Source organism: Gavia stellata, chromosome 3, assembly GCF_030936135.1.
Source record: "Gavia stellata isolate bGavSte3 chromosome 3, bGavSte3.hap2, whole genome shotgun sequence".
Lineage (NCBI taxonomy): Eukaryota > Metazoa > Chordata > Aves > Gaviiformes > Gaviidae > Gavia > Gavia stellata.
The window spans coordinates 48,485,749-48,513,056 of record NC_082596.1 but is presented as its reverse complement, the minus strand read 5'-3'; the positions used below and the strand labels follow the sequence as shown (position 1 = coordinate 48,513,056).

Genomic DNA, 27,308 nt, shown 5'->3' with positions numbered 1-27,308 from the left:
AGCTTCCACTGACATTAATCCACGTTTGTGGAGCATGGGGTCATGCCCCTGTCTAGCATTTGCCAAGACAAGGACATGCCTCATGTCTTCCATTGCCTCGTGTTGTTGTTTGCCACAGACATCCCCATCACAGCCATCGTCAGAGTACTGGGTGAAGAAGTAAGAGGCCAAAACCAAGAAAAACAGAGAATCAAGGTCCTTCGTAACCATTACAAATAGAGAGAGCAAAAAGAAATTTCTCCCAAATATCTATTGTAATTGGTTATAATTTTTAGCCATGACGTCTTTCCCTACTTTCTTTGACGGTGGTAGCTGACAGTCCATCGTGCCGGCAGCAATGAATGTGGGCCATTGCTGTCCACATCTGAGAAACGCCATCTCCAGTGCTAACGGAAATTTATTTAAACAAGTGATCATTGACTGAACTATCAGCTTCAAGGAAACCTACTGCTACCCACCAGTATTTTAAGTGCCTTGACAATTACCTCTGTGCTCAAGAGTTACACGCCTTGGCCGTTAAAATGGCATCACTGTGGCTCTCTAACCTCTCTGAAAAATACTAGTATTTTGTAAGTAAGTCTGCATTACAGGGAGTCACAACCGATACACTGTGCTTATTTGACTTTGACGCTTTTAGGCTTCAATCCCCTCCCCACCCACAGCACCCTGCACTCCGGGAAGTAAAATTCTCTTGAAACAAGGGGGTTCCCTCCGCCGCTTTCCCCGCACGGGGCAGAGTGACCACCACCCGCGATCGCCGCCGCGGCGGTGAGGCGGGCCGTGCCGGGCGGGGCCGCCGCGGGGCTCCCTCTCCGTGCCGGGGCGGTGTCGGTCGGCGCCCGGCGAGGGCTTCCCGCAGGCCCGGGGCGGGGCGGTACGGCGGTGCCATGGGCTCGGCGCTGGGCGGCGGCGCGGGCCGGGCGGCGGCGGGGGAGCAGCGGCGGCGGCGGCGGCAGCAGCCGGCCCCGGCCCCGGGGCAGCCGCCCGCCGCCTCCTTCGAGTGCGCCGTCTGCCTGGAGGTGCTGCCCCGCCCCGTGCGGACGCCCTGCGGACACGTGTAAGTGCCCGGGGCCGGCGGCCGGAGCCCCGCGGCCGAACCTACCCCAGCCCGGGGCGCCGGGGCTTTCCGCTGCCCGGCCCCGGGAGGTCTCCTGCCGGCGGAGGCAGGCGGGAGGTCGGGGTGTGGGGTCTGGCAACGGGAGAGGTCTGGGGTGCGGACACCCGGGGTGCGTCGCGGCGGGGAGAGGCCTGCGGGAAAAGCCGGGGGAGGGGGGGAAAGTCCGCTTTGAACTGACTGAAAACAGAGTAATCGGGTTTCATCAGTAACTTACGTACCGATAAGGGTAAAGCAGTAGCACTGTACACGTGCCTCCGTAGGCGGTGGGCACAGGTAAGCAGCTCCGCCGGAGTCAGCCCGTTTAAGACTGAATTATCTTAAGTAAGTTGTGCCTGTTTCTCGGCTGACTGCAGAGCGAGGTTGGGACACCTGTGCTCTATTTTTTTTCCTGAAATTTTTTTTACCTAGAAATGTGTCTAGATTCATCCCAGCTAAATTTGCTTAAGGTTAGGATATGCCAGAAAATCAGTTTTGGGATAGCTGCTTTAGGATAAGGCCAGTTATTCTGGACCGCTTAAAAAATCGATGAGTAAAACCAGCTGTTCTGGAGTGCGTTCTGATTCAAATTACAAGTGACTATTTGCAATCGTTGTCTTCACCACAAATTTAATGTGAGCCATAATTGGAGTACCGCCCCTAATCTCAGTCTTGTCCAGATGCAAGCATAGCATAACGATCCCAAATAGAATCAGCAGAGAGCAATGTATGCAGGTGTAAAATGCAAGAACAAACGTGAACCACGTGCGAGTAACTCCCTTTACAAACGTGGCACCTGGCACAGGCATCCTTCTAGTGATAAAGGCAGTCAGAAGTATAGCTTAAGCCAGCATTTAGGAGTAATTTTGGAAAAATTAAAAAAAGAAAAATTAAAAAAAGGAGGAAAGGTGTCCTAGTGTTACTGAAAATCAATGTTCTGAGCCCGTTCTTAGTTTCCAGGGCAACTTGTTGGCCTCAGAAACTATAGGCAACACTTTGCAGAGTTCCTTCTCGACAGAAATCCAGCCAAGTAGGCTGCGCCTTTTCTGCTATTCACCTGGCAAGGCTTGTTTTTGATACTTACTCCACATGGAAAATTATGTGCTCCTGAGCTGGGACATACGCATATGTCTAAAAATGCGACTGTTTACAGCACCCTTAGTATCATAAAGAACTAATGAATTAGCTTTTGTTGGATTTGAGAAGTGTTATGCAGCCTCTAACTAGAGACTTGTGCCAATTGTTTGGAGGCTAAAAGGAAGGTGGGGGGGAAAAGTAGGGCTTTAGCAATGTTCAGGGTCAATATCCTGAGATGTTTAGGTTTTATTTCATCTACCTGAACCGTTTTAAGTTCTCTTTGTTTATTTGTTTTACCTGTTTAGGCACAGACTGAGCAAATAAAGCAGAGTGATAAATTGGGTTAACGGTGGAGGGGTTTTTGCTGTTGAACCTGGAATTCTTGCAAATTGTTTTTATAATCAATAGAATAAATTGCTGACTAATAATGACAGACTATTTGTGCATAATGCATGGGCATAGTTGCTCTTTGCCAATCCTTGTATCCTTTATATTACCCTTCTTTCCAGCTACTGACAGTTCTAGGAGGAGGGCAAACAAACTGGCAAAGGGTAATCTGATTTTATATTTTGTGACATTAAAAGGGGAAAGCTCTCAGCACGTGTGAACCTTGGACAGGGTTATTTATAGAAGACTCTTGTGTTCCTCAGGGAAACAAAGAAACCTTTTCAACCCTGTCTAAAGTACAGGAATAATCTAAGTTAAAACCTGCCCGAGGGCAAACTGTGTGTAACAATTTACAGTTTATCCTTGGACAGGGAGCATGTTGGGTCTTGGCTGTACTCTCTTTGCACTTTGTGTAATCATTTATATGTCTGTGAAGTAACTGCAAAATACCATCTTCTGTCTGACTTAGGCTTTGATTGTATTTTATGTGGCTCGGTGGAGCTATATATGAAGAAGGCTTCCCAAGAAGAGATTACATCTGAAATCCTCCTATAGATCGATCACAGGCTGTTAAGTATGTTAGAAATGCTGTTGCAGAGTGGACTGACAAGCTTGGCAAGTTGTTTTACAGTGGCTTAAGAAGGTTTTGCCTCAGCTTCCAACTCCACTCCTCTGTTGGAGTTGCTGTCTACATAGCAGAGCTGGTGGGGGCAATGTGGACTCCTGACTTGGCAGCTCTGATGCAAAGGTTAGCATTTTAGCAACTGGGAAAAAGAGGTGGATTTGCACTAAAATGCCAAACTGAGTAGAAGTATCTGAGAGACAAGCATGTGATACCTTCTGCTGGGCTGGAGGGTTGGGACAGGAGACAGAAGGAAAGGTGGGTAACTTTTAGTTTATGGTTGGACTCGATGATCTTAAAGGTCTTTTCCAACTTAAATGATTCTGTGATTCAACAGAGGGCCAGCACAGGAGGGTGCAAGTGGCAGCATCCTAAATGGGCACAGCATGACCACAAGTACTAGCTGGTTTGAGTGATCTGCTGATCACGACCATAGTGATTTACAGTTTTAGGTGCCTCTCTTCGGGAAGCTACTGCATTTATATCTCCAAGCAGAACTGTCAGAAAGGAAGATGTTCCTGCTCCTTACCTGTTTCAGTGCAAAGTCAGCAGTTTATTTAAGCGAAATTTTGCATTCATGCAGCTGGGTTTGCAGACACAAGTTTGCCCCTGCCGCTTCTGTTGCAGGGCTGTGAGACTCAGCAGAAGGGCACAAGTGCAAATTTATCGTAGAGGTGCAAGAACTTCTGCCACCCCTTCACCCTTATGTGCCTGCTGTCTGCACACTCGCCCAGGCTGAGGAATGTGCTCACTGGGGGTTGCAGTCTGACACAACAGCTCCTTCTAGCTCCTCCAAAGCTAGAGGGGCCAGCAGTCAGTCAGTCAGTGTGCATCCTTTCTTTTGTCCTTCCTTGGCAGCCCCAGGCTATCACTCTACCTGAGACACTTCAGATCCCTATCTCGACGTGATGGGGAGCCATAATCTAATGCAAAGAAAGGCTGTCTCCTGTCCCGTTAGCACTGGGGCTTTGCAGTGGTGCTCAGATAGCGAAGGGCAGTAATGTCTTAAATCTCTACAGGCAGATTCACCAAAGCTTATCTGTCATACCCGTAACTGACAAAAAGCTTTCAAAAGCAGCTGCGGTGACCACTAATGCAATCTGCTTTTCTTCCTAAAACAGAGAAGTGAAGTGGCTACGACACTTCCAGAGGTAGGTATCTCTTTATCCAGTCCAAACCCTGTTATGGCTAGGTCAGCAAACCACTTATCGCACACCAGCCTAACACTTCCCCTGTGACTGCTGCCTAAAACCTCAGAGGGTGAATCTCCGACTCCTGACTTCATCATGTATTGGAGAAATTCCTTCATCTTAACAACCTGGATTCTTGTCCATCATAGGAGCGGCATGGAGTAGTATTCTGTTCATGAGCTCAGGAACTGACTTACCGTAAGCTATTAGTATGCATATTTGTGACATTGTCCAGCAGCAACACTACAAAAAATAATCTTTGCTGTGATGGCAAGTTTTGAAATCATGGACTGCAGGCTTTGCCTGGCCCGCAGGGGACGGGTTCCTCGCATCTGCTCTGAAATGAGTCCTCACAGTTACATGTATTTCAGTGCTACCAGGATGCTCAGCTTGTCTGTTTTCAGTGCCCTGCTTGTTTTCAGTGCTCTGCCTCACGCAAGTAGTGCTGCAGGAACAATACCCACAATCTTCTTAACAATATATCCTAAGAAGAACTAATATCCTGCAATGTTACACCGGGGATCTCGTGCAAAATTTTAATTTTTTTTTTTATATACCCCACCTTATTTGAAGCATGTTTTGGGGGGATTATCACATTTGGTTTTTTCTTTCTATGTATAGACTCTGTCATTCCTGTATTTCTGCAAGTTTAAAGTATAACGCGTGGACGTGCCCTTACTGCCGCGCTTATCTTCCTTCTGAAGGAATTCCAGCCACTGATATTGCCAAGAAGACGGAGAGCACATACCGAAATTGCACAGAATGCGAAACACAGGTTTGTAGCCTTGAACACTAATTACTAAATAATTCCAGAGATGTAGCCACGCACAAGAACTAAGACTATTAAGATCCCTTTTTAAGGGCATGACTAAACAGAGGAACTCCACCAGCAGGATGATGGAATAAATTTTTGTGATTTATCAAGTTCCATATCTAAAAGAGCTCTAAAACACTTGGCCAGTGCCATTGCAAATATTAAGTTCAAGCCTAAACTTACGGGAGCTGAATCGTCTTGACTCCCTACGTTGGCTTGGGCTGGAGAAAGGACAAATAATATTTTTTTTTATATGCTACGATTGCCTAATTATAAAAATCCTGGCCACGATTGTATTGTATCCATTAAAATACAGGACAAAGATATAAAATTCTGTGATTTTTTTTTTTTTTTTTAAACACACTGCCCCCCCGCCCCCCGCCTTGGTAAAGCTACCTAAACTGAGCCTTTTTGCTTAAATCTAAACAAAGACTTTGAAACATCACTTATTCACATGCAAATGAAGTTTTAAATGATACTATTTGAATTGGAACATGTTAATCATGTTTCATCACAACAAGGTGATGAGCAAAAAGTTAACAGGACTTTGTGGTAGAGGACAGGGCATATATCAATAGGGAAAACAGTTAACAAAGATCGAATCAATATAGATTTACTTGAAAATTCATATAAAACAAAGTATTTTCTCCTATGTTTGTGAATATTTACTCTGTGCCTCTTTCTGTATAATGAACACTCTTCAGACATGCTCTCATTTCATATTTTTATACCTGTGTTGTTTTGTGGGAGGAGATTGTACAGCATAAATGTGACTCCCTCATTTTTTCTCTGAATGGATTCACATCTGCCTTTTAATTTCTTCTGTTTTGCTAACTGCAAAACAATACCCTTAAATCTTTCTTGTCTAGCCACAGCAGTGTGAAATAAATCACAGAATCATTAAGGTTGGAAAAGACCTGTAAGATCATCAAGTCCAACCATCAACCCAACACCACCATGCCCACTAAACCATGTCCCACAATGCCACGTCCACACGTTCCTTGAACACCTCCAGTGACGGTGACTCCACCACCTCCCTGGGCAGCCTGTTCCAGTGCTTCACCACTCTCTCAGTAAAGAAATTTTTCCTCATATCCAGCCTGAACCTGCCCTGGCGCAACTTGAGGCCATTTCCTCTTGTCCTGTCGCTAGTCACTTGGGAGAAGAGACCAACACCCACCTCTCTGCAACCTCCTTTCAGGTAATTGTAGAGAGCGATAAGGTCTCCCCTCAGCCTCCTCTTCTCCAGACTGAACAACCCCAGTTCCCTCAGCTGCTCCTCATAAGACTTGTGCTCCAGACCCCTCACCAGCTTCGTTGCGCTTCTCTGGACACGCTCCAGCACCTCAATGTCTTTCTTGTAGTGAGGGGCCCAAAACTGAACACAGTATTAGAGGTGTGGCCTCACCAGCGCCGAGTACAGGGGCACGATCACCTCCCTGCTCCTGCTGGCCACACTATTTCTGATACAGGCCAGGATGCCGTTGGCCTTCTTGGCCACCTGGGCACACTGCTGGCTCATCTTCAGCCGGCTGTCGACCAACACCCCCAGGTCCTTTTCTGCAGGGCAGCTTTCCAGCCACTCGTCCCCAAGCCTGTAGCGTTGTCTGGGGTTGTTGTGACCCAAGTGCAGGACCCGGCACTTGACCTTGTTGAACCTCATACAATTGGCCTCGGCCCATCGATCCAGCCTGTTCAAATGTAAACCAGCAAGTAAATGTGTGAACTTCAGAAAGACTACTATTTGCAGGGTTGTGGGGAATTACAGAGAACATAAGCAGCAAAAATGTTTATTTGTTGTTAAGACTATTGGTTCTTTACCTTTTTGCCATGGATTTTCTATCTGGGAAAGATTGCTTAAAACTAACAATGAAATGCATGAACTGCAACACCTTGATATTAACAATAGTTAATATTGAATTTAATTTCAGTATTTTTTAAAATTGGGTTTTGCAGAAGGAACCCAATTGTGTCAGGTATGTTAAGAAGTGCTGAGCTATGTATGGCTTAGCTAGGCTTCTCAGTACTTAGTAGAGCTTAAATACTGCCTTTTGCTCTTCAGTAGCAGAGCACAAGTAATGACCCGAGTATGGATATCTGCAGGGGTTTATAATCTTTCCTATGGCTGCAGAAAGTGTTGGCTGTATTTCTTGCATAAAGCCACCAGTGAGGCCACTAAGATATGTTGAAAAGGAGCATTTAATGCATTATAGCATCAAGACACCTTTGTAAGTCGTTTCTGATATTTGGCAGACTACCCTTGGCAAATGCTCCTGCCGTGTCTCAGTCACGCCAACACACGGATTGCTGTGTTAGGATAAACGTAAGTAAGTTCATTTGCAGTTTCCACTCGGGGAGTGGAATTTGCAATTAAGTGGCTGAGGCATGAGCACATTTCGTTCTGCTCCATCTGCAGTCAGGCTCATCATTTGTTGTGGAGCCATGGCACTGACATCTGGGACAGGGTTATTTTAAATTTCTTCACCAAGATTCACCGGAACTGGTCATCAATGGTTAAAGGTTAAAAATATAGAATAACCTGTAAGTAATACTAATGTCTCTGCACTGTTTCTGTGCAAATAGTATTTTAATATCTCAGCATGTTGACTTATCATTTCATATTGTATCTCTTCATAGACAATACCTCATGATTCTGCTTCACCAGTTTTATTTGGAGGTTCTGAGTTAAAGGAAATAGCCAGTAGTAGCTGCAGTATAAACCACAGATCTTATCCTTAATGAATCTATAAAAGTTTTGCTGATGACTTCACTGAGGTCAGAATTCAGCCCTCAAGTTGGAAAATTTTTGTTTTTAACAGAGTTGGTCTAGATTTTCACTACTAAAGACAGAGCAAGAAGTGAGCTGAGAGGGTCTCCCTCCCCAGACTAGAAATGTTTCCCTATTGCCTCCCTAATTTCATTCCAAAATATTAAGGGCCAATGTAAGGAACAAATAAAATCACTGCAAACTAATAATTTTTTCACTCTATTTCACTTTACTCTCATAAGATGAATGTTATTATTGTAAAATGTACTAGAGCAATACCGAACCAGTAACATAATGCTTGAGAAACGGAGCCAGCCGTAGGAGGAGATAGATGCGTATTCTTCCCTAGGTAGAGCCACAATGTTGTAATAAGGCTTTGAACTAGAAAATATTTAGAGTGATGTATTAGTGTGAATGTGTTATGGTATAAAACATAACAAGCTGCTTCTTCTCATTGCTTAGGTATGTCTGAGTGAAATGAGAGGTCATTTAAGAACTTGTGAAAAGTATATAGAAAAATATGGACCTCTACAGGAGCTTGGAGATGCTGTAACAAGGTAGACCTTAGTGATGATGACATTGCAAAGCGCTTTTGAGTTTGTTGTCCCAACATAGTAAAGTCAAACTGGTAGAAGAATTCTCAGATTTTCTTTTTTTTTTTTTAATTGGAACTTGTTTCTGTTTTATAGAATTGAACATTAATCCTTTACTAATATTTCAAAATCATAATACTCAAATAGTACTTAAAATGGATGCTAATTTTTTTTTTGTATGACTACAAAATAATGCATTTTACTTGCAGTTAGTATGATTTTGATAGAATTTAGCTCGATGTGACCTGTTTCGTAGAAACAACAGTATTTTGACAAGTCAGCAGTTTTTGATATTTTTCTTAGGGAAGAATTATGTATACTTTCAAATAAAACTCCTTGAAAATGTTGGTTATTTCCAGAATGAATAAGACTAATAATAATCTAAATTTAATTGGCTCTCATCTAATAATTTGTTCTTCAGAAATAGTTTTGAATTAAGAAGACTGACAGCTTTTCTTATTTATATACTTCTAGTATATATAGAGAATATATATATTTACAGAAAATATGTGTGTCATATGTCAGAAGTTCAAATTCTTTGTCCCTTTCATTCTTCTTTGCAGGGCAGGACCTCTTAGAGCAATTGATTAGGTGTGTAGCAATTCTAGAATGACTGAGGTCTTGAAATTCAATGGCCTTTAGTTTTGTCCATTAACAAATAGGAACATTTTTGATACCATTATTAAAATGCTTCTTTGAGATATGTCATTTAAAGTCCCTATACTCTTTGCTACTTGAATCCCTAAATGACATATTATTCAGGTTGCTTGCTAAGAAGACCTATCTCCTTCTCGGTTACTGTTCTTTTGATGGTCAGAAAAACATGAATGTTTACCCACACACACTTGAAAACTGCACTAACCAGAGAACAGTGCCTCCACCATGCAACAAGACCATAGTCTGTACTGAAAACTAAGTAGGATTCCTCTGCAAGAAAGTGTTGATACTTAATGAGGGCTCCTGAGAATTGGTAGTTTGGTCATGCATGCTCCAAGTGTATCACAGCAATTAAACGATGCTTTTATCAAATGTCTGTAGTTGTAGTGTTCAGTATTTTCATCCATTCTTCTCTAAGGTCATGGTTGTGTTAAGAGTGCTTTTCTGAGTCAATATCCTGACATGCTGGCACAGTTCTGTGCAGTGTTCGCAGAGCCCATTAGCAAGGCTGACCTTTTGCCAGCAAAGCATACATCACACCCAGGTACATGTCATACACCCATGCTGCATTTTAGCTATGGCAAAAGAAGCTTCTAATGATATCTGGCCAAAGAAATCTAAATACTTCTTTTATTGCTTGTAGTACTAAAAAGGTATCCATTATATCTACAGCCACTAACAATATACTACCTTTATTCCCAGATATCCCTGTCCTTACTGCCAGTGCGAAGTAGATGAGGATGAGCTAACGGACCACTGTCTCACTTACCACAGATCAGAAAGGAGAGCAGTGGTAATGTACATAAGTATATATTTTACTGAATTCACATGTTAAACTGGTTAATTCTAGCAAGCATTACTGATAGGAGATACTAGACAAAGAGAAAATACATTAGTTGTTCAATGGGTTTTGACAGTGGAGAAAAAACATACCTATATTCATTCCCTCTCCCCCTCTCACAGACAAGCGTGCATGCACGTAATATTTAAAATATTAGCACTCCTAACGGTGTAACACTATCATTGTGAGCACTGGTAGGAGCACTGAAAATAGTGTAGAAAGCCTTATGATGGATACAACACACAGTTACTTACAGCCAAGACAATGAGCATTATTAGGTTCAGTGACTTCCCTGCTTTTAAATCCCGTATGTGCTATTTCTACTGACCTAACTTAGATTCATGTGCAGCATTTGCTGTGTATTGTCATCTAGTTTTGGGGTTAGAATGCTTATCTGGCCTTATATAGGAGTCTGTTGTAGGGGGTTTTTAAAAACTTTTTTCTAAAGTTAGGATAACTTGACATAAATAGCTTACTTTTGAAGGTCCACAAGGCTGTGAGGTCTTACTGTGACCCTGTTTGTAGGATCGAGGTCCATAGGCTGCAGACTCAGATCTCGACAAGAATAATTTACTTCCCTGATCATTATTTGCCGAGGCATTTTAGACTGCGATTTTCGAGTCTCGCAGAAGAGGTGTTTTAGAGATGTGACAGACTGAAGGACTTGTAGACAAATCAACCAGCATTGCTGTTTCCCACAGCAGGTAGGATGAGGGAAACCCGCTCCATTCCCTTTTACCTTGCAGGTTAGTTTTCATCACTTTAACCATGATCATGTTAGTAAGTTAGCCTGGAGCCAGAGTTCTGAGTAAGTTAAAGGAAGCATTCACTCACGAGTGTATACTGTGTCCACCTTTATCAGAGTTAATGCTTTAATGTATAACATTTTGCCAAATTTTGTATTTTTCAAATTAGACTCTATTTATTTTGGTTAACTGAAATAATTGTCAATAATTTTTATCACATCTATCAGTCTATATGCTCTTATTTTTTCACTTGGGGCAAATTCATAAATAGCTGTATTGTGTAGCTGTAGGGCAGAATTAAGCCTTAAAAATTAGACAAATATTAAATTGCTTACTAAATCCAGAGTTGCATATACAAGCTGATCCTGAGAGACTCACGAGTAATATGCATTATACAGCCTTACACTCTTTCTGTTGCGCATTTCTTTGAAACCTAATGTAAAAACCAATATTCAGAACTACGTTTGCCTAAAAATAATGTGAAAATTAGAAGCAGGGAAATGAAAATGTGATCTCTTAAGTCATATGGGTTTCTTAACTACTTTGACCGTATTGGCATTTAGTTGGTTTATAAAGCGTAGACACCACATCGTTAATACAAAGCAAAGAGAGGGAACATGCTGAGGGCCACGCTTCTTTGTTTGCTATTGACACACTGACCCATCCCTTTAATTCTGAAATCTCTTTGGAGTTCCTGTTTCAGGATTTCAGGAGTACCTGAAGAAGTGATTCGGCACAGCTGTTTCAACCTTTTTATTTCAAACTTAGAAAAAACACATTGGAGTTTTAGTTCTAAGAAAGGCATAGGATTTTTTTGGTGTGTTGTATCATAATGTTCATTACCATCACGTGTCATAAAGCTGTTTCTAGTATACAAAAAGTATATTCACACAATATACATTCACACATGGTGTATTCCATGACAGTCATCTTTTTAGCATACGCACAGAGTTATCATGGTATTGCTTGAAGAAATACATGTTGCAACATCTGCAACTTTCATATTACAGAGAACCCACAGGAAGTAATTCACCTTTTCTTTTGAAGTGTTTCAGGCACTTCTGTTGTAACCACACAGGTGAATTAATTTGTTATTGATGACCAGAGGAATCCTGTATGTTTCTTGTAGCATTTTATCATCCAAACAGTGGCTTGAATGATAAACAAATAGACTATTTGTTATTAGTTTATTATTTGGATGATAAACAAATGGCTACCTAAATTGTTTGGATGATAAACAAATTTTGTTTTTGATAAAACAAATGCTTTTGCATGACCATTCTCTTGTTAGCTAGTAGGAGGGAATATATTACCCATCAGACTATATAGGTTGACAATCCTTGGAATGTCTGCAGGCACGAATTACACAGCAGGGATTAGCATAATTGACAGCTGATCTGGAAGTGCACTGTGCCTAGCAGTATTCATCTTGCTCAGAGAATGCCATTTGGCTATAACAGATCTACTTATTTCACATTTCTATTTCTTTTAAATACTGATAATATTTCTTTTGTAAGAACTCCAAGATGAAAACTGAGTAATTACTTCTTCCATTTATTTATAGTGTTGTCCAATTTGTTATTTAACACCTGGGAGAGATCCAAGCTATGTCAGCAGAAATTTTATAAGGCATCTTCAACTCAGACATACACTCTGTTGCGAAGACTACGTAGTGAGTAATGGTATTTACAAACTACTGGACTTGATTTCTTGATGTGTATCTTCTTCCACACCTTTTACAATCAAGAAGTCATGGAAAGAACCGAGCAGATAACTGCACCACGAAGTCATGAAGTGTGGCAGATGTATGCAGAAACAGCGTAGTCTGCTACTCAGAGGTGCTAACTTATGGATTCTGTCCTCAGTTCTGTTGCTGTCTAACAGTGTGACAATGGAAAGGTACTCCGTTATCTCGTTTCTTAACAGGTGTTATGTATCTGGCTCATGTTTATAAAATACTTGGAGATCCTCAAATGGAAACCTACATACTTTAAATGAAAGTTGTTTCAAAAACCTGTTTTTATTCTATAAGGACCTAAGAAGACACTGTTGTACTTCTGAAAGGTGCAGAAGCTGTTTGCTGTCTGAGTGCGCTGTAAAATAGAAAAGGTAGCACAAGCATCAACAGGCTGTTAGAATTTCTCAAGAATATTAGTTAGTGCTTTCCTGTATTTGTGTTTGATACTCATTCAGACAAAATCCCAAAGGAAGATATAAAACATTATTTTTTCAAATGGGGCAAAAGCAATAAAGAAAATGATGTCCAAATGGAGGGCAGGGGTGAAGAACCATCTTAATAATTTGAACCTATAATTCATGTGCATGGCAAAAACAGTCTTATGTATGATAGCTTACACATATATAGCTTCATAAAGTGTAGATAAGACTTGAGTATTTATTTCTATACACGGTAATATAACATGCATCACCAAATTGGACTTTTTAATAAAGAGCATTAGCATCTCTGGGTTTTCTGTAATCAGTGAATTCATATGTTTCTGCACTTGACATTCTCATTTATTTCAAGTTTCATAATGGTTTCTCTTGCTTTATGTTGCAGTGTTTACCACTAAGGATTAGAAAGTTCGACAGTAAACTTTAAACATGGATGTAAAACCACTGAAATCCGTATTTTGATGCCTGGTAACCCAAGCAGTCAAAATTAAATCTATTAACACATTAATTACTATCTCGATATTCAATAAAATAGCCTTTTTTTTTCTTTCAGGACATAAACAGTGTTGGAGAAGTTCTTGTTGAAAGAGTTCTGGATGGGTCATTCTTAGAATATGTGCATGTGAGTCATCCAAACAGCACATAAGGACTACTGCAGAAGAGTGGAAGAATCGTGCTCTGTAGATAAACATGGTCATTACAATTTAGATTTTTGCAATGAAGGAGGTGTTAGCAACCTGCTTAGACCTAATTTTTTTTCTTAAGCATTGTTTTGGTTTTAAATTATTTTTTAAAATTAAATTTAAATTTCATTAAAAAATGTGTTCTTTTTTGTACAGATGAAGGAAAATATTGTCAGTTTCTCTACCTAAGACACAAGGGTCCTGAACTCGCTGCTAATCCAGTATACAGATAGCTGGCTTTGATAGCAGCCTCTCCTATTTGTTTGCAGCTCCATTCCAGGAGCAGGCCAGTCTTTCATATATTGATGATGACAGTGCAGTGGTGGAGGTAGATGACAAGCAACAGCTTTTCAGATGCTACAGAACTAAACAAATTGGAACAAAAAAACACCCCAGTCTCAGGCATACTACCTATGGTCAAGGACAGTATTTACTGACTCCGTAAGACTGCACATAAGTTTCCATTTACAGTGCTTGCAAGATGATGCTCACAATTAGCGAAGTTGTGTGTAAATGAAAGCCATCTTGAAAAATCAGCAAGAAGTGAATATTATGTTTACAATTAAACAAAATAAACCAGAAACCTGTTCAAGAGATTGACAGTGTCTTTTAACTAACCTGTATTCTTACTATGTAAGTTAAAAAAAGTATGTACTTTTTTTTTACATGTACAGTATACTATCTTTCAAAGATGCAGTTGATCTGTAAGAAATTAAAATTCATGTTCTTGCCAAGAAGCATGTACAGTTATTAAAGTAGCTTTAATCACAGGGTAACATCTTAACAAGGAAACTCCCAATAGACTTTAGGTTCTTTACTGTTTTTTCTTGGAATCACAAAGTGGCTCATTTTGGGGAAGAGAAAGATTCAATGTTTCATGTGCCTGGGAAAGTTGCTTTCCTTTGTCTTTGAGAACTGTCCTTGGGAATGAAAGCTTCTCAGTCAGAAAGATGGACAGTGCTGTTCCGAAGGGTGGAATTCATGGGAATAATTTGAGTAATTAAAAAAAATTTGTTCTGCCAAAAGCAAAGTAGCCAAATAGATTGGTGTATAAGTTACTGGACTTACGGCTTCTTGCACATCTAAAAAATGTATAGAGAACTTTTTGTATCTATGAAATAACCTGCTGCCATAGCAGCATTGGTTTTAGTTTTGTCTGTGGCTCCAAGCGTTCTTTGTCGGTAGTGATACAGATACACCTGGCAAAAGCAAAGGATGTCCTTCCGCTTGCACGTGGCACCTTCTGAGCCCCCTGCAGTTACACAGCTTTCTCTCATTCCCCTGTGCTGACATCCATCTTTGACCTCTCCCACAGAAAAAAAAACTGCCCTTTTCATATTGACAAGGAGATGTGCTGTTCTTGCAGCAGCAGCGTCAAGAAAGCAACCAAAATAATAGTCGTACAAGAAGTAGTCATACAAAGTTGTACAACAGCTATGCAAAGGTAATCTAAAATGGACCTTTTCAGTGACAGCTGCCCACCACAAACTGCAAAATTTTATGAGCACTTCTACAGGTTTTCACTATTGAGATTTCATTGCACAAACACGTTTTAGCATGAGGAATAAAAGGTTGGCAGGGCCATTGATTTAATTTCATCTAAAAAGTCTGATTTAAAATGCTTTCCTTCAAATAAATGTGTTTCATAAGCTTCAGCTACCTGATTTCTCTTTACATGTTGTCTATGTCAATGGCAAAAACTATGTAAGATTTCCAAGGCTGGTGCCATGCTATATATTGCCCCATAGCGTACTAGTTGTCAACTCCAAGGTCACAGCTTTATTAAAGGATCGAGATTTACAATAACGTTAGCAACAGCATGAATGCCCTCACACACACCTTTCTGTAGTTTACTTCCCTAAGGTCATCAGCGCAATTTCTCCCCCTGCCAAAAGCTACTAATCAATAAATACTGCGGTCTCCCAAACAAAGTTCAAATGGACTTATCATATTCTTTTAGTAATATATCTTTGCTTTTGTTTAACACCTGCCTTCAGAGGACGTAACCCTCTTTACCTGCAGTAATTAATTTAACTTCACAGCAGCCTTATTTGGTGATTAAAAACTGCTCCCCTTTTACAGACTGAGAAATTGAGGCATAAAGACATGCTTGTCTGAAGTCATACAGGAAGACTGAAAAGACTTGGAAGCCCATCTCTGCCAGCCTCTCAAGTGCTGAGGCTGAAGGCCGTGCTGCCTTCCTCCCAATGAGTAATGCAAGGCAGTTGTGTAGCATCTAAACTGAGGCTTCTGTAATGCTTCCTTTTAATGTATTTTCATGGCGTGGATAGAGCATACCTGAAGCTAGCTATGCAACCATGGTATAGTCCTGACACAAAAATAAATGCACATGAAGTGTTCTGCAGGCTATTTACCACTTCAGGTGTAGTTATGTGACTTCTTTTGGCTGTGCTTGCACTGTTGAAGAGGTTACTGCCACCAACTGCCAGTTGTTACCGGTTGTGGCTACTCAGATCTACAAGTCTGGCTTCCTACTTCATTTCAGAGAAGATACTCAGTTAATCACTTTAAATAGTAACGTTTTTTCCCAGCCCATGAACAGCTCAGCTAGCCCCTAGCAGCCTCTAACAGAGCAGTAATGAGATGAGCACAGGGGAACAGTAACCTCCTGAGCTAGCACAGCCACAGTTACCAGAGAACATCTTACTGCAATGCCTCAAATCCCCAGCCTGTCCTCTCCAGGGAGATTCCTGCCCAGGGAGTGCTGCCTTTTGCACTGGATTTTCTCCCAACCTGAAGCATGGACAGCAAATATCCCAGCCCAGGCAACTTAAATCTTAGGTTGTGTCCATCACTTAGGATGTGCTTCCCCTCAGTTCCAGATCTCCTAGTACTTAAAGGCATTCAAATTTTGCCTCCACGTGGTCTAAAAAGAAGGTATTGAGGGTTGTCATTGGCTTTACTCGGGTCTCTGCTTTTGCTTAGGAAGATACTAGCATTTTTAGCTAATAGTAATTGTGATAGATCCTGAATAAGAAAACAGAGCTAGCATCCTTCGCAGAATCACAGCATGGTTCACCCCTCACCCGAAGCAAGACCTGAGCTTCAGCGTCATCTCCTGTGGTCCTCTCTCCCCCCTCCAAACCCTGAGCCCAGATGGTGGTGTGAGCATTGCCTCTTGCTGCTGATCACTGGCAGATACAAGAAGCAGCTCTGATGGATGTCTGAAGCCTAAATAGTTTTGAAATGCTGGAGGCTGAAGGATTGGTGAACCACAGGTCGCAGAGATCTCCCCACCTAGGGATGTCTGAACATCCAGCCGTGGTATAGACAGCTGCAGTCCCAAGGAGACAGGGAAAACGAAGGTGAAGGACCCATTTCTCCTCAGCCCTTGTCCCACATCTTTCATATGGGGTGAGAGACCAAGCCTAGCCTGAATCTGTTTTATTATTAATATAATCTTCACAGATTAATATATTCTGGAAAAATATAATCTCTATGAATCCATTTATTTTTAAAGTATTACCAGCATTTTGTTTGATGTTTACCTGCCAAGAGTTATGTTCAAGGAGGTCAGTGCTAGATGCGCTTAACAGGTCCAAAGTCTTGTCTGCTGGGAGAAATTTGTTGGCACTACTACTTTGCGGTAATAATATTATTATAATTCCTTATCCTGGAAGAAAAGCACACAGTCACGCTGCTAAATTAAGATTTTTTTGAGTATAATTCAGGACGCAGAAATCCTGGCCCAAATATTACTAATACCACTAGAACTGCTGCATAAAATTACTGCTAGTATCAGTCAATCTATAAATATATGAAAAGCCGAGCAGAAACGTTTCCACCACTGCCTTATTTGTGCAGAAGGTGGTGGTAAAGGCTCTCCCCCGGTGTCGGGCCTGGGCCGGGGGCCGGAGCCGGGGCGGCGGGCACCGCGGCGCCCCCTAGCGGGCACACGCTGAGGGGGTGGGACCGTCTCCTGCCACAGGGTGCCCCCCGCCGGCGCCGGTCCCTCGACCCTACCCGGCGGCGCCGCGATCCCAGGCGCCTGCGGAAGGGGAGGAGAGATGCGCGGCGCCGGCACCCGCCGGCCCCAGGAGGGCGGTGGGGCCGGCGCACAGCGGTAGGCGGAGCGGGGAAGCCTCAAGGGCAGGGCGGAGCGGAGGCCGCCCCGCCGGGCCGGCAGGCGGTCGCCATGGAAACCCAGGCCCCGGTCCCGCCCCTGCCCACCCCCCGGGTAGAGCGGCGGCGGGGCGTGGGTGCCGCCGGGAGGCCGGTCGGAGTTGCGGCTGGGCCGCTGGGAGGCGGCAGCCGCCGCGGTGGCTCCCTCCCCGGGCACCGCCGGGTAGAGAGCGCGGGGCGGGGGCGCTTCCCGCACCGGGGACGGGGGGAGGGAGGGAGGCAGGCAGGCAGGCAGAGGCGGGGCGTGCGGCGCGCAGGCCGGGCCCGCTCTCCCACCGCCTCCGCCGCAGCCCGGCCTCCCACCTGGTGCCAGGTGCCCACCCGCCATCTTTTCCCAGTCCCCCGGCGCCCTCCGCTGTGTCCCGCGGGCCGGGGCTGCCCGGCCGCGCCCTGCGGGAGCGGAGCTCAGCTCAGCTCGCCAGGGCGGGGCTTGTTTCTCGTCCCCGAGCCGCACGGAGAGGCCCTGACGTGTTGCCATGGCCGAGGGAGCCGCCGCGGCGGCGGCGTGCTTCAGCGAGGATGATTTTTACTGTCCCGTCTGCCAGGAGGTGTTCAAAACGCCCGTGAGGACTGCGAACTGCCAGCACGTGTGGGTATTCCTCCCTGCCGCCCCCTCCCGCGCCCCCCCGCCCCCCTCACGAGCCGTTACCTCGCCTCCGCCGGTTCTCTGCCTTTTACCTCTCTGCCCTCACGCCCCAGCGTGCAGACCCTCGGCCTGGAGCCAGCCGCGCCGGCGGACGGGACGCGCGGCGGGACCCGCGGAGCTCCTTCCCTCCAGCCGCCCCGGGGACTGAGACGCCGCCGCCGCGAGCCGGCTTTAAAGCTTGCGTGCGAAGTGCTGCCCCAGCCTTCCCTCGCCTCTCTCTCTTGTAGCGGATGAGGACCGGTCAGTTAGGAAAGCCACCTCTTGAAGCGAGCCCCCGGTTGTCTGCTCGGTGGTGGCCGAGTTTCACAGCCGGTGAAAACGTCTTGCACATCTAACCTATAACTTGTGCTTTTAACTTTATAGTTTCCTGTTCGCTTTCAAACAAGGACCATAGCATAGTTGTTCTCTCTTTTCAGTTCATCTATTCTGCATTTTTCAGAGGAACGTTTAATTACAAAGTACTACTTCGTAGGACAGCAAAATAGCCTTGGCAGTTGGCGCACGAGGAGGACTACAAAAGCTGATGAACTCAGATCTTTGGAAATGCATGCTAAATGAAGCTTTGCAGTATTTTTGGCACCGCTTAAGGACAATAAGCAGGAGTTACTTTGATAAGATTTTGCAATATCACGTGCCTGCTGCACCATTTAACATCTCATTAATGATCAATCTGGTGTACAGCTCAGGAATACTAGACAGTAAATAGTAAGATGTTTAGGTAAAGTGCGTTACCAAGTTCCCCTAATTTCCGTATACTTCTTTGTAAGCACCAGTATTTCTTTTTGCTTATATTTATTTTTTTTTTAAAGATTTTTATTACTCTGATATGTATCTTTTTTTCCTAATAATCACCCAGCTCTCTTCAAGGACAAAGTCTCTAACTCTCTTTATTTTGCTAACCTGTGTTTGTGGTAACTTTTTAATTTAGGTTTTGCAGGAAGTGCTTCTTGACAGCCATCAGAGAAAGTGGAACACATTGTCCTCTCTGCCGGGGGAGCGTGACTAAAAAAGAAAGAACATATCCCAAAAGGGCTCTAGATGTTGAAAACAGTATGAAGAAAGCTTCTGGGGGCTGTAGATGCTGTGAGAAGCAGGTAGAGTAAAACTTTACAAAAAGTTGGATAAATTGTTCTTATTTTTGACCAGACACACTTTTACTGTGTGTCATTCTTGTCTTGGAGCTAAAGAGCCTATAGCATTTTGAACTGAGCTTTGTATGGCTTCTGCATATACTAGGGATGCAGTGCCTGCTAGGTGTGCCTAAGAGACGTAAGCTGAAAGAGGATCTTGTATTGTCTGTAAGGACTTTTTAAGCGGAGTGCCAGTTTTTTCCCCAAACAGTGCAAAAACTGGATATAGCTATAAAACTGGCGGAAGAAATACTAGACAGCTGAAAGTGAAAGTTGCAGATATATGGAAAAGTTCAGAAACTTTCACTGTGGAAATGAAAGTGCTTAGAGCTACTGAGAAATTCAATTTAAAACTAAAAAATACAGGTTGATTACTCTCGGTGTACATAAAATCATATGTAATTTCCCCCTGCCCCATCAGTCTGTTTAAATTCCCTTCATTCACTTTGTAAAGGGGTCATTATTTTCAGATCACTGGGTGAAATCCTGACCCCCACTGAAATCAAAAGTAATCTCTCTTCTGATGTAAGTGGATGCAGGATTTCAGCCACACATTTTGTTAACATCAAATTGCACCAAGTCCAGGTAGTTGTCTTCGTGTTTGTTTCGTTTCACCTGGGACTTAGTTGTGCCAATGTGAAGATTAGCACTAGTGGAAAGCTGAGCTGCTTGCTGTATACCCCATGGTTCATTAGGATGAAAAGGTAGGAGAAAGAAACAATAGCAAGTTGGTAAACTGGAAAGAAGAACCAAATGGATCCCCAGAAGAACTCTAATGTAATTTAGGGACAGGTGCAGGAGATGCGATCTTATTCAGCCTCCAAACCTATAAGCACTTTCTGACGGTGCTGTTGGACCTGAAATTCTGATTTAGGGCATGTCCAGCACAGCTGTCTTCTGACAAATCTAAGCAACTCATTGTCTTACCTTGCATTTAGGCTGGATAGGCAGCCTCAAGTTGGTGTTCATTCACCTTTTTTTTTTTTCTTTTTCTTTTTTTTTCCCTCTCCAAGAGAGAAGTTCTGTATTCTCAGAACACACCTAATGCAAAAAGACTTTGCTCTGCACAAGGTAACAGCAGGCCAGAGACGACTGAAGGAGCAGTGTTGCTTATCCCATCTTCACAGCCCCTCTCTGTTGTAGCTCATCAGTCATTGATCCTGGATCTGGGAAGTGTAGTTCCTGTGGCTTTGTTTCAGTTAAATGGAATTTACTCGCATCTTTCACCCCTGAGAGAGCTCTCTCAGTTGCTTGGCTGTTGGGGGTTTGGGCCGTGGGAATGTTCTCCAGTCTCACAGAGTGACAGAGGCTCTATGGAAAAAGAAAACGAAGATCTCCTGTTGGGGAAGAAAGTGTTCATGCTGAGAGGGGAGACACAAGTTCTGGTTTCTGCTGCATATGATGTCTAAATAATTCCTGCATGCATTGCTTTCTGTTGGCAGAATTATCTCTTCCTTCTATCCCTGGATTGTTTAGTATAATTTCAATAGTTTGGCATTTCATTTACAGGTTAGATTTTCGTGGATGAGACAGCATTATAAAACGTGTAAGAAGTATCAGGATGAATATGGTGTTTCTTCTATTATTCCAAACTTACAGATTGCCCAGGATTCAACAGGGAACAGGTAATCAGGGTGTTTTATGTATAGCAATGCATCTTCTTCTCCCCCCCACCCCCCAAGGAAAGTGTTTTTTTCCAGGGCATGCCTTCTTTTTGCAATAATTATTGTCTGTATTTTTGTGCTTCAAAAAATGACAGTTTTCCCAGGTCTTTTTCTTTACTCTTAGCAAACAGAAGAAAACCTTTCTACGTCATGGTTTGGAATGTCTTCTAGGGACTCTCCTAAAAAGTGTATAGTATTTATAGCTTGCTTTCATTGCCTTGACAGCATTTGAGCAGCTTACTTTGTAATACATTTCATAATATTTAGTTCCAGGGAAGCTTCCTTCTCTTTTTATTCCTGCCCCCCCTTTCCTAAGTCTGTTTTAGTGGGTATCCTGTTTCAAAGCATTACTGTGCAAGCTTTTGCTTTCTGATTGAATTTATTTTGAAGTGATATCTTATGAAATGTATAAGGAACTGCAGTATGTTACACACCATAACACAGAAATGCCACTTACCGTTTGTTTTTCAGGCAGTAAAGAACTTTCTTTTTCATACCTTTGCACTGATGTATTTTGTTTAGTTGAGAATTTTTGCTTATTTTTGAAGACCTTTTTTTACATATTAGTTTCATAGAGCTTTATTATATATAGCCTGTCCTTTATTTACTTTATTTTTACATCTATTTTTTATTTTTAGCAGTCTGAACTTCTCTGTGTTTGGTTTTCACCCCATCAGTGTATTGAAAGCGGAACTTTAAGCTGTTACCAGGACTAGCTGCAGCAATGTTCCTGGAAAAATTACAGAGAAGATTATACTGAGTACTATTGAAAGGCCTTTAAAGAATAATGCAATCATCAGGCACAGTCAGCATGCGTTCATAAAGGGAAAGTCCTGTTTAACTAATTTGATACCCTTCTATGATAAGGTCACCTGCCTAGTAGATGAAGGGAAGGTGGTGGATGGAGTTTTTCTGGATTTTAGTAAGGCTTTTGATACTGTCCCTCACAGCATACTTCTGGACAAGTTGTCCAACTGTGGGGATGAGCAGGTACATGGTGCGCTGGGTGAAGAACTGGCTGAACGGCAGGGCTTAAAGGGTTGTAGTGAATGGAGCTACATCTGGCTGGCAGCCGGTCGGCTGGCAACTGGTCGCCAGCTGTGTTCCTCAGGGCTCAATTGTAGGCCCAGTTCGGTTCAATATATTTAGCAGTGATCTGGATGCAGGAGTTGAATGCACCATTAGCAAGTTTGCTGATAATACCAGACTGGGAGGTGCAGTTGACTGTCTCGAAGGACGGGATGCCTTGCAGAGGAATCTAGATAGATTGGAGCATTGGGCTATGATTAATGGGATGAAATTTAACAAGTTGAAGTGCTGGATTCTGCACCTAGGATGGAGTAACGCCAGGCACAAGTATAAATGGGGAGAGGAGTGGCTGGAGAGTAGCCCTGCAGAAAGGAATCTAGGGGTGCTGGTCTGCAGCAGTCACTATGAGTCAGCAGTGTGCCCTGGCAGCCACGAGGGCAAATAGCATCCTGGAGTGCATCTAGACACAGCGTAACCAGCCGGTCAAAAGAGGTGGTTATCCCGGTTCTGGGCCCCACAATTTAAGAAGGATGTGAAGGTCCTTGAATGTGTCCAGAGGCAGGCAACAAAGCTGGTGAAAGGGCTGGAAGGAATGTCCTATGAGGAGCGGGCAAGGACTCTGGGTTTGTATAGTTTGGAGAAAAGGAGGCTGAGGGGTGACCTCATTGCTCTCTACAGCTTCCTGAGGAGGGGAAGTGGAGAGGGAGGTGCTGAGCTCTTCTCCCTGGTACCCAGTGATAGGACCCATGGGAATGGTTCAAAGCTGCGCCAGGGGAGGTTTAGACTGGACATTAGGAAGCATTTCTTTACCAAGAGGGTGGTCAAACACTGCAACAGGCTTCCTAGAGAGGTGGTCGGTGCCCCAAGCCTGTCAGCATTTAAGAGGCATTTTGACAATGCCCTTAATAACATGGTTTAGCTTTTGGTCAGCCCTGGAGTTGTCAGGCAGCTGGACTAGATGATCGTTGTAGGTCCCTTCCAACTGAAATATTCTATTCTATGTTTCACCGAAGTGTCTGGATATTGTTATATCACTATTTATTGACTATGCCACAGTAGAACAGGTATGCTTAAAATATTACAGAAGTATAAAAAATGTACCGTGACCATATTTGTGACCGTAAATACTCATGTTCTTAGGATGATCAGCATGTCTGAGCAGTTTCTTCTGGTTTAGCTAGAGGTGTATATATGGTCAGATTTACTTTCTAAAATATTCCTGTCTGTCACTCTTGCTTTAGGAAATAGTTTGTGCACAGCGTAAGAAAATTTATCTTGCTATAGTTGAAAGTTTTAAATTACTTGTGTAAACACATGGCAGTTAAATGCCTATTTACGTAGTCCTAAGTCAAAAAACTTAGAAAGTGCTACCTGTCTTACATTCACATAGTTCATAATGCCTTTTGAGCTACTTGGCTGTAATCTCCATTACCATTCTTGTTGACTAAATGTCTGTTGTCTTATATACCACTTTCTGTAAAGTTGTGTAGTATTCCACCAAGGGTCACCATGGAAACTAAATACCCACACATACCTTGATCCAAAGGAGAAGTTGTGAGAGTTAAAATATGTGCCATTATATGTTTTTCCTTGAAATTCATGGGACTTAGTGGAGAGAGAGATATATATATATATATTTATATTTATTTCCCCCCTCCCAGTTACTGTTAAACTTCTAAAAATTTTTATAGTGGAGTAAAATAATCTCAGTTTTCACTGGTGGTTTTTTTTTCTTCATTTAAAGTAGCAGGAGTGATGCAATATCAGATAATGGCGAGATGGCTAATAATCAAATACTTCAAGGAGAAACAAGGTAGGCTGCTTATTTTTCTACAGTTACTATTAAAATAGATCCAGACAATCATAGTACAAGCTTCTACTAACTTGAAAAAAAGCCCAGACTAGCTATTGTATTTAATACAACAAGTTGTATTAAAAAAACCCTGTCGTTTCTTCTATGTTTGCATCTATATGTTAGAATTTGTTTTTTTTCAGTACTTTACTGAAGGATTTGAACTAAAAGATGTTACGAGTAAGTAAGAACAGGGTGCAGTTGCAATTGGAACAAAAGAATTTTCTAAAGTCCGACTCTCAGAAGAATGCATTTAGGTGTACAAATAATAAATGTGCTTTAAAATTGCAATTTGGAAGTAGCAATAGAACTCCATTAGATCCACTGTTATGTCAGTGAGGGTGGGGATTTTTTTGTTGTTATCAAAATAACAGACAATAATAACAAGGTAACAGATGAATTAAGCTTTCTGTAACACTACTTCTAAACCTCTCTTTTCTGTTTAATGTTGTGTATTTCTGTTTACAGTGGACATCCAACCTTCAAATGTCCCCTGTGTCAGGAAGCCAATTTTACCAGACAACGTTTGCTGGATCACTGTAATAATAGACATCTTTATCAGATAGTTCCTGTAGTAAGTAGAGTTGCTTATGTATGCTTCTTAAGTTACTTTCATTATAATTATGTGAACAATTTTAAATGTGCAATAGTTAGTCTATTTCTGTAAAGATCACTGTGGTCTGAGAAAGACAACATACTTAATGCAGTGCATTATTTAACTTGAGGAGTGACTCTCATTAGAAAATGTTCCTTGTCCAGCTTCTTGTCGGTTCTAAGGCATTTCTGACTTAGCTGTCTCATTTATCTTGGTGTGAAACAAACTCAGTGTTTGAGCCTGACGCTTACTCTTCTTCATTTAGTAGCTCAGAACTGTTTCTACAGAATCTCATTTGTAGCATGACTATCATTTCATGTGAAAGCTACAGTTACTTGAAAAGTAATCTAAGGTAATCAAAGGGAGTGAAGGAGAAAAAACTGTTTGGTTTTCTATTCTTTTCATCCGTATAGGGTGTTATTTTTTCTTTCGGCTTACTTGATCTCTATTGTATGAAAATCCTCCCGAACAAGAAGTAGGATGCAGTAATCACTTTCTTTTCTAAATTTTAAGCAACAGAAATTGACAAAAAGAGTGTCAGACAGATGTGATAATCCCCCGCTCCTAAAAGAAACGCTTAAGAAGTTTGGCAAGTTGAAATGTAATTTTTGAATGTTACACAATTGAGGAAAAGAACACTTAGAATTATGATTTTATGTGAACATCTTCACTGTATTTTGGTAGTGGATGAGTAATAGACTAGTTATTCCTGCAGAACATGTCTTTAATGCATTCTGTATTATCAATAACTTTTTTTTTAATTCTCTCTCTTTCCCCTTCCCCTCCAAATTCAGATCTGTCCTATTTGTGTATCTCTTCCTTGGGCAGATACTAACCAGGTTACTAGAAATCTTGTTAGCCATCTAAATCTAAGACATCGGTTTGACTACGGAGAATTTGTGGTAAGCTTTTTCTTCTTTGATGTGTAGGGGAATAAATGGTAACTTTTTTTCTATAAATAAAAATGCCAAATAAAAAATTTGTACCCAACTTGTTTGTGCTCTGGAAATGCTATGTTCCTGCACGGTACAGAACTCAGAAGTAGGCCTGTCTGTTCTTAAACTTCCCATTATCAACATGAAGTGCTACCAGGAATAGGTTTTGTCAAGTTAAGCTCTGCTCCAAACTGATGAATTAAGTCTTTAGCTTAGTGTTCTCAATCTGAACTATTAGTTCCTCCAGAACAGTTTATTACTGCTGCTTCTGGGGGAAATAAATAGATGCTACTCTGTTTTATTGACATTTTTGACCTTCTATGGCAGAAATGGCTAAATCATAATTCTCAGGACTCATAGTGCAGCTTGACTAGCTGGTATTGCTCCTACAGCCTCTCTTCCAGTATGTTGCGAGAGAGGCTGCAATGTGAGAGAGAGATATGTCATTTAATTGTTCTGGTTGCCTCCTTTCGGGCTCACTTTGAGTAAATGACCTTGAAGTAGATGCAGAGCTACATACTCAGATGTAGGCAGTGGGTGGATTCTAAGTCAAGCCAACCAGTTGAATTCTGCATATGGGACTAGAGAGCTGGAGAGTTTGTGTTGTAGTTTCTACAGAATTTGACGGGCTTTGGGGTACGCTGCTTGAGCTTTGTGTGGACAAGCATAGTATTTGAGGCATAGGCAGCCGCACTGGATAAAGATGGCGAAGATGATCTGTGGTGGTGTTTGTGTTGCGTGATCTGTGACAAAAGCATGAAGAGCTAGGAGATTGATACAGGCGATTGGGCTCTTCAACATGACTGCATCTTGCATGTTTGAGGACGTAGAACTGGTGATTGGAATTCTGATTGGGAAAGCTACCAGAATTGCACTAAAAAGGTGTGTTACTCTGGCATATTAACAACTGGGAAGATAGCTTTTCAAAAGTAGTAGAGTTAACCACCCATCTTTTGTGATACATGTTTGCTTGCTCATTTTAAGCAGTATATTCTCAACAGTTTATGATTACTGGTGTCTTGGGATCACATGTTGTTTTTATTAATGGAGGATATTATGGCTGGTTGGAAGCCTTGTTGTAAGAATTGTGTGACACAGTCAGCTTTCCTGAGCTGGCTATTCTGTAATGTAATTGAGCCAGGGAGAGAAGATGGCCCCTTCTGCTTAATGAGCCTTGTCCCATTCATCTGATTCTTCTCCTGTCTCATGTATCTCTTGGTACTTGGTTAAATAAAAGATACTGTGCAACATAAACAAGCATCCAATACACATAAAGATGGAGAGTCTTCATCTGGGTGCCAATTCCTATGTTAAAATGGGGAAAATGAATGATTAAACTAAAGCCTATGGTACATCTTGAGTATTTGTCCATTTTGATGATGTTTTCATTTTGTTTAGAATCTTCAGCTTGATGAAGAAGCCCAATACCAAAATGCAGTTCAAGAATCCTGTCATGTGAACTTTTAAAGTATAGCCCCCCTTCATCTTACTGATTATCTGAGAGAAAAATTACATTAATTCTGTTGGTAATCTGAAGTGTATATTAATAAAAATGGTATTCAGTAACCACTTTTCAGGCTTAACTTTTTTCCACACTCATAAGGACTTTTCATAAATTATTTTGCTGAAACTCAAACTTCACATCTTTACTGAGGTCTGTCCCTGTGGA

The 27,308-nt window shown here is 42.2% G+C and overlaps 2 protein-coding genes across 2 annotated transcripts; both read left to right on the top strand.

Annotated features, from left to right (window-relative positions):
• Positions 1–42: 42 nt before the first annotated feature.
• On the top strand, positions 43–13,608 carry RNF125 (ring finger protein 125). Its single transcript, XM_059815623.1, has 7 exons — positions 43–159; positions 981–1,057; positions 4,991–5,144; positions 8,413–8,507; positions 9,903–9,993; positions 12,352–12,459; positions 13,516–13,608. Exons 1-7 carry the CDS (start codon positions 43–45, stop codon positions 13,606–13,608), a joined length of 735 nt encoding a protein of 244 aa, XP_059671606.1.
• Positions 13,609–18,264: 4,656 nt separating this feature from the next.
• On the top strand, positions 18,265–27,106 carry RNF138 (ring finger protein 138). Its single transcript, XM_059815603.1, has 7 exons — positions 18,265–18,377; positions 19,363–19,528; positions 21,074–21,189; positions 24,002–24,070; positions 24,578–24,683; positions 25,499–25,606; positions 27,038–27,106. The coding sequence occupies exons 1-7, from the start codon at positions 18,265–18,267 to the stop codon at positions 27,104–27,106; spliced, it is 747 nt and encodes a 248-aa protein (XP_059671586.1).
• The last annotated feature ends 202 nt before the right edge of the window (positions 27,107–27,308 follow it).

What these genes read in the sequence shown, in the direction of transcription:
- RNF125 (XM_059815623.1), top strand. Translation starts at nt 43, where the DNA reads ATGCCCCTGTCTAGCATTTGCCAAGACAAGGACATGCCTCATGTCTTC. An exon ending in CGGACGCCCTGCGGACACGT is followed by an intron (nt 1,058 to 4,990) that starts GTAAGTGCCCGG and finishes TTCTATGTATAG; the next exon opens with ACTCTGTCATTCCTGTATTT. An exon ending in GCACAGAATGCGAAACACAG is followed by an intron (nt 5,145 to 8,412) that starts GTTTGTAGCCTT and finishes CTCATTGCTTAG; the next exon opens with GTATGTCTGAGTGAAATGAG.
- RNF138 (XM_059815603.1), top strand. Translation starts at nt 18,265, where the DNA reads ATGGCCGAGGGAGCCGCCGCGGCGGCGGCGTGCTTCAGCGAGGATGAT. An exon ending in ACTGCGAACTGCCAGCACGT is followed by an intron (nt 18,378 to 19,362) that starts GTGGGTATTCCT and finishes TTTTTAATTTAG; the next exon opens with GTTTTGCAGGAAGTGCTTCT. An exon ending in ATACTTCAAGGAGAAACAAG is followed by an intron (nt 24,071 to 24,577) that starts GTAGGCTGCTTA and finishes TTCTGTTTACAG; the next exon opens with TGGACATCCAACCTTCAAAT.